At 60.4% G+C, this 8,573-nt stretch overlaps 1 protein-coding gene across 3 annotated transcripts; it reads left to right on the top strand.

Annotated features, from left to right (window-relative positions):
* Positions 1 to 2,669: 2,669 nt before the first annotated feature.
* Positions 2,670 to 8,056, top strand: PYCR3 (pyrroline-5-carboxylate reductase 3). Of its 3 annotated transcripts, XM_070632179.1 has the most exons (7): positions 2,670 to 2,813; positions 4,547 to 4,611; positions 5,182 to 5,361; positions 5,690 to 5,902; positions 6,232 to 6,324; positions 6,532 to 6,721; positions 7,583 to 8,056. In XM_070632179.1, the coding sequence occupies exons 1-6, from the start codon at positions 2,720 to 2,722 to the stop codon at positions 6,712 to 6,714; spliced, it is 828 nt and encodes a 275-aa protein (XP_070488280.1). In that variant the 5' UTR covers positions 2,670 to 2,719; the 3' UTR covers positions 6,715 to 6,721; positions 7,583 to 8,056. The 3 variants fall into 3 exon arrangements, with proteins under 3 accessions (XP_070488280.1, XP_008534494.1, XP_070488278.1); XM_008536272.2 differs by lacking the exon at positions 6,532 to 6,721; XM_070632177.1 differs by having other exon boundaries at positions 6,532 to 8,056.
* Positions 8,057 to 8,573: the final 517 nt, after the last annotated feature.

Genomic DNA, 8,573 nt, shown 5'->3' with positions numbered 1-8,573 from the left:
ACCATCCCCCTGCTGACTGCTCAGCCCCCAAGAGCTGCTAGGACAGAATGGCCAACTGTCCCTGGGGTGGAAGGGCCATGTGTAGGCCTGAGGTCCCCTGGGCTTCACCGCTCAGCCCCAGGACTTTGAGGAAACATGCTGAGACTGGATTTGCCCAGGCTGAGTGGACATGTGGATGGATCTCGGGAGGGTGGTGATTGGGTAGCTCAGCCTCCCCTGGGACCCCACGAGAGAGCTGAGTCAGGTTTGGCCCCTTATCTCCCTAGCCCTCAGGTGGCAACTCGGGTGATGGGGCCCAGCCTTCCCTTCACCCATGGGGACAGTAACAGGTGCTGCACAGGAGGGTCTGCTGGGTAGGGAGGTGAGCAGCATGGGCCTCCTCATTCTCAACAGGAAGACAGCAGAGTCTGGATAGGTTGACTGACAGGTCCCCTGGCCAGCCAGTCAGTGCTGGGGTGTGGACCCAGGAGTGCCCAGCTCCAAAACCCCCAGGCCAGAGCTCACTGACCCCCCTTACCCAGGACCCAGGCACCTTCCCTGGCCCTGGGACTCAGCCTTGGGCCTGCCTCTTCTCGGGGCCCCTCTCTCCTGGGTCCCCTTTGTCACTTCACGTGGATGACTCCCAGCTCTCTCTGACCACAGACCCGCCTGCCACATTCATTCCTTCATTTATTCAAGCGGTATTGGCTGTCTTCCCTGTGCCAGGCACGAGTCCCAACCTCTGTCCCTGAGCCCAGCTGACCTCATACTGCATTTGTCACCACCCACTTTCTCTGTGGCAAGCTGAGAGGTTTATCCTCCAGCCTCCCCAGGGGCTGGCCCCCACCCTTCTGAGAGGGGCTTCCCACCTCTTAGGTCTCAGCTGAGGTGGGCTTTGCCCTCTGAGCACCCTGTGGTGGGCGATTGCCGATTTGTCTAAAAACACCTAGGAGCCCCCTCCTGCCCAGGACTTGGGGGCTCCAGGACCCTTTGTGAATGAAGGCTCTGCCCATGTTGGGTTCAAGGAGCGGGTGGAAGGGGTGGTGTCTGAGCTGGAGCTTGGATCAGCAGGTGACAACAGAGGGAAGGAGGCCCAGCACAGAGCAGAGAGGCCTGGACACATGAGGCAGGACACAAATGGTGTGTCTTTAGCCACCCCCTGTGTTGTCCTGTGTGTGTGTGTGTTTACTGTAGAGGGGCTGTCCTCCTAGACAGAATGCAGGTCCTCGGGGTGGGGGTTCAGCCATCCGCTCCCCTGCTGTGTGGCTTTCATCCCTGGCCCAGAGTAGGGCCCACACCCTGCAGGGGCAGTGTTGAATGAATGGAATTTCATTATTGAAGAGCTTAGAACATGTCAGAGTTTTGAAGAAGAAAACAAAATATCTTTAAAATGCAGTCTTAAAAACTACAACCTCAGGTGTTCAAGCTTTATTTTTCCCATGTCCATTAAAAATTACAAGGACACCCCGCCCACCCCCACCCTCCCCTGTCAGTCTGTAAGATGGCCCCTGGTGGTAGCCAAGCGCTCCATCTTCCCAAGGGCCAACACGAGGGGCCAGATCTTTGCTGGGGTCCCAGGTCCCAGGAAGGCCTCTCCTGCCTCCTCCCCACAGCTCCCTGAGGCCCACAGCAACCAGCATCCAGGCTGCTGGAGAAACTTCTTTAATACAGAAAAGTGAGGGCAGACCCCATGGCTGAGTGGTTACGGTTACATGCACTCGCTTTGGTAGCCCAGGGTTCGTGGGTTCGGATCCCAGGTTCAGACCTACTCCACTCATCAGCCATGCTGTGGAGTCATCCTACCTACAAAATACGGGAAGATTGGCAACGGATGTTGGCTCAGGGCAAATATTCCTCACACACACACGAAAGTAATAATAAGACAGGAGAAAAAATGTGTTACAAGTAAATATAACATTTAAAAAAAAGAAAAGCGATAGATCCTTGCTCACATTTCACTGGCAGTGTTAATTTTATGCTGTCACCTGGACACCTGGACCTGCTGTGGCTTAGGGAAGAGCTGACCACACGCCATGACCAGGCAGCCCTGTCCTTCCCACCTGAGACCACTCCCAGGCCCCAAATGGAGAACCAGGGCGCTCTGAGAATGCTGCTCCCACCCAGAGAGACCCGCCTGAGGCTGGCGGGGCTCCACTTCCCAGCACCTGACCTGACCTGGCCACAGTCCGGATCCTGCCTGTCGGTCTTTCATCAGAAGCAGGGCGGATGGCACCCTCCTGGAAGCTCAGCTGCCCAGGGACCACCAATCAGTGGTCTCTGGACTCTGCAGCGTCCCCGCGACGGTCACCCAGCAGGCGCGCTCTGGGCACCGATCTCCGGGACGGCGTCACAGGAGCCCCTACCCCTTCCGACCCTTCGCCTTTGAATGGAGCCTCTCAAGCTGCCCTCTGGAAAATCAGGATCTGATCACACGTGGCCGGAGTCCTCCGTTGGGTCTCGTCGCCCTCCGCACAGGACCCATCCTCAGATTGCGCCCCGCCCCCGCGACGCGTCACGCCCACCGGAGTCAAGTCGACCCGCTCGGACCAATGAGCAGCGAGAGGGCGGGGCCCAATGCTTAGCATGCGTTAGAGCGCGGAGCCCGGACAGGAGGGGGCGGAGCGTGCGGGCCTGGCAGCCAATCGACGAGGACGGGGGCGGGAAGACCGTAGCCCATTGGTGGGCCGAGGGCGCGGGGCGCGGCCGGGGGCGGGGGGCGGCGCGGTAGTGACGCGGCAAGATGGCAGCGGCGGCGGGGCCGAGCCCGGGGCGCGTGGGCTTCGTGGGCGCGGGGCGCATGGCGGAGGCCATCGCGCAAGGCCTCATCCGAGCCGGTGGGTGCCGCGGCCGTGGGGCGCGTGGGGTGCTCGGACCTGGGAGCTAGCGGGCGTCCAACACCGGCCCGGTGTGGGAGGGACGGACTCACCTGCCCGGAAGGGTGAATTCCGCAGAATCCTGGGCGAGGAGCGAGGGCCCTCCGCGCCGGGTCCCCGGGGTGGAGCAGGGCCAGGCGGGCGTGTGCCAGGGCAGATGGCGGACTCTTACCCCGGGCTCTGTTTCCCTCTGAGAGCACAGGAGGAGGGGATGTGCGTGCATTGTCTTGGAGCCGGTTGTCCTCACAGTAGCCACGAGCCACAGATGGCCATTGGGCGCTTGAAATGTGTCTGGTCCGAATTCAGATGTGCTGTGTGTGTACAACAAAATATACGTCGGATTTGAAAGATTAAGCACACGCACACAAAAAGAAACTAACGCATCCTAGTAATTTTTAATACTGATCACATGTTGGAAGGATAATATTTTTGCTATATTGGATTAGATTAAATAAAATATATTGCGGTTAACTTCACCTGTTTCTTCTCACTTGTTTAAAGTGACTACTAGAAAATGTAAAGTTACACATATGGCTCGAATGGTATTTTCTGTTGGGCAGCACTAGCTTAGAGCGTGGGATCTCCTGCCAACTTTCTGGCCTCATGCCTTGGCCCACTTGCTTGACCTCTCTGAGCCTCCAAGTCTTTTTCCTATTTGTATGCCAGCTCCACTCCTGGTGGCATGCTGCAGGATTTTTCAACCTCGGTAATATGGCCATTTGGGACCGGATAATTCTGCATCCTTCACATCTGGCCTCTCCCCACTAGATGTCAGTAGCACCCCTCAGTTGTGACAGCCAAAAATCTCTCCAGGCGCTGCCACATGTCCCCTGGGGGCAGGGGGCGGGGCTTGGGGAATCGTTGCTGGTTGAGAACTGCTGGTTTACAGCAGGGAATGGTAATGCTGGCCTAATTCTACTCCACAGTATTTAGAAACCTTTATGTGTAGACTATAGGCTGGCTTTCTGCCTTCAGCCGTATGTCAAGATCCAGAGGAATCAGAAAACAGTTTACTGCAAAAATACTTTACTGTCTCAGGTATTTTACTTGTGAAACCTGGCAGTATCACCTCCCTCCAGGGCTGTACGGATTCAGTGTTGAGCAGCACAGTACTGCTGTGTGTAGGCAGTGCACGGCGGCCATCCCTGTCATGATTCATCCACTCTTATGTTCAGGTTGTGGGATGCATTTCTGCCTTCCTGTTAGACCTCACAGAAGTCTAATCTCCCCAGCCTTGTAGCCCACAAACACAGATGATTTCTACCAAATGGGCCCTTAGTCTCTGCTTGGACGTCCCAGCACAGACATATCCTGCTCCTGGGAAAGCTCAGCCCTCATTGGGCCTCCCTCCCCACCATGCCCCCCTCCCCAGCCTTCCTGTCCCCAGAGGAGGCAGAGCTCCCTGGGATCTGTGTCCTCAGTAGACGAAGCAAGCTCCTGGCCCCTGTGTCCAGCAGGGCCTCTGGACTCAGCAGCAGCAGGTGGGTGGCAGCGACTGCTGAGTAGAATCCAGTGGGTCTGATCGACTGTTCCTAGCTGCAGGGAGCAGCCCTGCCGAGCACTTGGGTTCTTGCAGAGCCTCAGGCCAGCCCGGGCCAGGACGGCCCAGGGTGGCTCAGTCAGGGGCAGGCCAGGCTGACTCTTCCTCCACCCCACCTCCTCACCGACTTCCCTGCCTTTGCCTTTCTCTCCAGGGAAAGTGGAAGCTCAGCACGTGCTGGCCAGTGCACCAACTGACAGGAACCTCTGCCACTTCCGGGTGAGCTGGGGCCCAGCTCTTCTGGGTTGAGGCTTCCCCCAGGGGCCCAGGGTGGCTCTTGGCTCCTGTCCCTCTGAGACACTTCTTGGGGCCAGGGAAGGGTATTTAGCTAAAGTTTTTAGATGGGCTGGGCTGGGCTGCGCTGGGCTTGGGAAGGGGAGGTCAAAGGCCAGAAGGAAAGGTAGGGTCGTGGAAGGACAGGGCAGAGTAAAGGGGTGTGTGTGTGTGAGTGTATGTGAACCAGCACACACAAGTGTGTGTGTGTGTGTGCATATGTGCACTTGTGTGTGTATGTGTTGGGGTGGGCAGGGATGGTCATGGGCACTCACTGGTATCTGAGGCTCACAGGTGCTGACATCACGGGGCCCTGTGAGGTGCCTGGTTGGGTCCTGAGCAAGAACGGGTGGTCTGGGTGAGTCTTGGACATTGGGAGTGGGGTGGTACGGGTATTTGCAATGGGAGAGACCCACAAGACCCCTGGGAGTGCAGGATCATCTCCAGCAGGAAGGGCCGTGGTCTGGGAGGATGCCACACTTACCCCCAGCCCTGGCCCTGGCGCTCCCGGTGCAGGCTCTGGGCTGCCAGACCACCCACTCGAACCAGGAGGTGCTGCAGAGCTGCTCACTCATCTTCTTTGCCACCAAGCCTCACATCCTGCCAGCCGTCCTGGCAGAGGTGGCCCCTGTGGTCACCGCTGAGCACATCTTGGTGTCTGTGGCTGCTGGGGTCTCTCTGAGCACCCTGGAGGAGGTGAGTGGCCTGTGGAGGTGAGGTGGGGGCTGAAGCTCTGACCCCAGAGTAGGCTCTAATAGCCAGACTCGGTTTCCCACCCCTTGCCATCCCAGACTGGCCCCAGCCTAGGCTCAGCCCTTCAGAAAACCAGTTTGGGTGGGACAGGTGGCAGACAGCCTCCCAGCCAGCCTGCAGAGGTGGCCAGGTAGCCAGAGAGCTGGGGTTGGGGTTCCTCCTTGCACCACGCCTGGGAAGCAGGGAAGGGAGACCGCAGCTGGCTGAGGCATGTGCCTGCCTGGCAGGGCGGATACCACAGGCTCCCTGACTGCAGCCTCTTTCTGGCTAGCTGCTGCCCCCGACTGCACGGGTACTCCGGGTCTCGCCCAACCTGCCCTGCGTGGTCCAAGAGGGGGCCGTGGTGATGGCACGGGGCCGCCATGCTGGGAGCAGCGAGGTCAAGCTTCTGCAGACCTTGCTGGAGGCCTGCGGGCAGTGCGAGGAGGTGCCCGAGGCCCACGTGGACATTCACACCGGCCTCAGTGGCAGCGGCGTGGCCTTCGTGAGTGTTGTCTCATCCCCGGCCCTGCCCCCACAGGCCAGCCCTCAGCAAAGCCGGGCCTTTCCAGGTCCCTGCAGCCCCTGACCTCAGGACCCAGCGGCTTGGTCCCCGGGCTGCCCATGAGCTGTGCTCTCTCCACATCACTGTCTTCCTGGCCCTTGAGGCCCAGGAGTGCTCCAGTGAGACCTCTGGGCTCAGGCCTCCGCCCTGGGCCCTGGACTGGTGTCTGGTGTTCTGGGCCTTGTTCTGAGGGTTCCAAGCATTCTCCAGGCTGGGTGCTGTGTCCAGCGGAGTGTTGGCTTTGATACCCTCTGTCCCCTCTCCTACAGGTATGCACCTTCTCTGAGGCCCTGGCCGAAGGTGCCATCAAGATGGGCATGCCCAGTGGCTTGGCCCACCGCATTGCTGCCCAGACCCTGCTGGTGAGTGAGGGTGGCCCCAGGGGAGCGTGTCAAAGTGGGTGGGTCCATCTGCCTCCTGGGAGCTGTGGGAAGGGAAACAGCAGGCCTGAGAAGCTTGGGCCAAGATCTGGGGGATACATGGAGAAGCAGACTACACAGGGTGGGGCTGAGCTGGAGAAGGGGCTGCCCGCCCCCCGAATCATCAGCCCCCAATGCCGCTCTGCCCAGGGCACAGCCAAGATGCTGCTGCAGAAGGGGCAGCACCCGGCTCAGCTGCGGACGGACGTGTGCACGCCTGGTGGCACCACCATCTACGGGCTCCACGCCCTGGAGCAGGGCGGGCTTCGGGCAGCCACCATGAGTGCGGTGGAGGCCGCCACCTGCCGGGCCCGGGAGCTCAGCAGGAAGTGAGGCACAGGTGCTAGACAACGACCACAGCCCCCAGAACAGCCCGCCCACTCCCAGTCCCTCCTTCCCTGGCCCATCCCGGAGGACTGCGGTTCTCTCTAACCTGCAGGAGCCTCCCGGTTGCACAGTAAATGGGAGGGGACCCCTTCGTGAGGGGGGACTCCCCACCCGCTGTGGGACAGAAGGCACTGTGGTGTTGGCCCACTGGAAGGCGTGATGTGGTCTCTGAGGGCCCGTGTGTGGCACTGTTGGTCTGGTGCCCCGTGTGATCTGCTGGTTGGTTGAGGGAGGACTTGAGCGGCTGGCAACAAAAGCAGCTGGGGGCCCTTCCGACACTGTCTGATTGCAGCCAGACCTGCTCCCTCATCTCAGCTCGGGGGCACAGGGACATATGGAGTGAAGCCTGCTGTGGGGTGGGGCCCCCAGAGGGAGCTGGGCCCTGGCCCTGCCAGCCCCAGAGAGAGCGGCTGAGGAGCCCACAGAGCAGAGGGCCGTGGGGTCCTCTGCAGTGCTGTGGGCAGCAGCAGGCCAGGGGAGGAGCTGCTCCAGGTCTGGGAGGATGGGCCCTGGCCAGCCCGGGAACACAGCCCTGGCTGCTGCGGCTGGTGTGGGCCCCCTCCCCCAGGCCCTTGGCTCCTGGCAAGTGGCAGGTGGAGCTGGCGCCTGACGCTTCCCTGGGTCAGGTCCTGGAGGGGCCTGTGATTGCAGGACTTGGCTCTTCGCATGTCTGTGAACGGACCAGTGGGCGAGGAAAGCCGGGAACTTGGGGCCCAAAGCAAGGCCATAGGGTCTTTAGGTTGGGGGCGGGCCGCCTGCAGTTCTGTCCTGGGCACTGCCTGAAGGCTCACTGGGGCCTCCCCACCCTACGCAGGCCCCAGAGTGCTGGCCCCTCGCTTCCACCAGTGGCTCCTGAGACTGCCAGCCACGCGGTGGACAGAGGCTTGGGGCCAGTTCCCCTCTGCCACCTACCAGCTGTGTGACCTGGGGCAGATTGTCTCCCATCTGGGCCTCACCATGCCGCAGTGCTGCTCCTTGCTTCCCTCCCCCCAGCTGCGCACCCACCCTGCCACTCCCTCCTTGCCCATCTGCCCAGAGCTGCCCTCCCTGGCGGTCTGCCTTCGACCCACCCAGCCAGCCCCTAGGTTGGCCCATCCCCCGGGCCTCCCACCCCCACCCTCTTCCTGCCTGGCCTCTGCAAGCTTGACAGGCTGGCCCGTCCTCCGTCCTCCGCTGGTGATTGCTTGATCTGACTCCGGCCTCTCTGCTTGTTGGAAGGGTTAGCCTGAGTCCATTTCTACATCTTGTATCTTTATCTGTGAAACAGAAATAAAGATGCTGTCCTATAGCACGGAGTGCCCAGTATTTAACCAAATTCCAAGTGCCTGGAAGCACATCTCAGCCAAGGCCTGGGACGTTGGGCTCAGACCTCAGAGCTGGAGGGGTGCAGGTGGTGTTGGGGCAGAGGGCGATATGTCCCCATCACCTGAGAACTCTGCAGGGGCAGGATCACCGGCTTCCCCTGCACCCAACCTCACCCTCAGCTGGATGTCAGAGGTCCCAGCCATGCATCTTCTAACAGAACCCCTGGGGACCAGGGTGGGCTCAGCTGGGCAGAAGCCCAGCCCTGCCCCAAACAGGCCACTCCCTGAATGAGAGGTGCCTCGGTGAGCTCCCAGCCAAGCTGGAGGGGCAGCCAGAGGGGCAGCTGTGCCCCAGATGGTGATGGCCTGTGATAAGACATGTTGTTTCAAGAGGGCCCGGCCTCAGAAGGGCAGCTGCGGGGAGTCAGGGTCGCAGCCAAGTCTCTTCACCTTACCCTGCAACGCTACAATTACTTTTTCAAGAAACTGCTGAATATGAGA

This window comes from Equus przewalskii, chromosome 8, assembly GCF_037783145.1.
Source record: "Equus przewalskii isolate Varuska chromosome 8, EquPr2, whole genome shotgun sequence".
NCBI lineage: Eukaryota > Metazoa > Chordata > Mammalia > Perissodactyla > Equidae > Equus > Equus przewalskii.
This window is presented reverse-complemented; position numbering and strand designations above follow the sequence as displayed.

What these genes read in the sequence shown, in the direction of transcription:
- PYCR3 (XM_070632179.1), top strand. Translation starts at nt 2,720, where the DNA reads ATGGCAGCGGCGGCGGGGCCGAGCCCGGGGCGCGTGGGCTTCGTGGGC. An exon ending in GTGGCAGCGGCGTGGCCTTC is followed by an intron (nt 5,903 to 6,231) that starts GTGAGTGTTGTC and finishes CCTCTCCTACAG; the next exon opens with GTATGCACCTTCTCTGAGGC. An exon ending in TTGCTGCCCAGACCCTGCTG is followed by an intron (nt 6,325 to 6,531) that starts GTGAGTGAGGGT and finishes CGCTCTGCCCAG; the next exon opens with GGCACAGCCAAGATGCTGCT.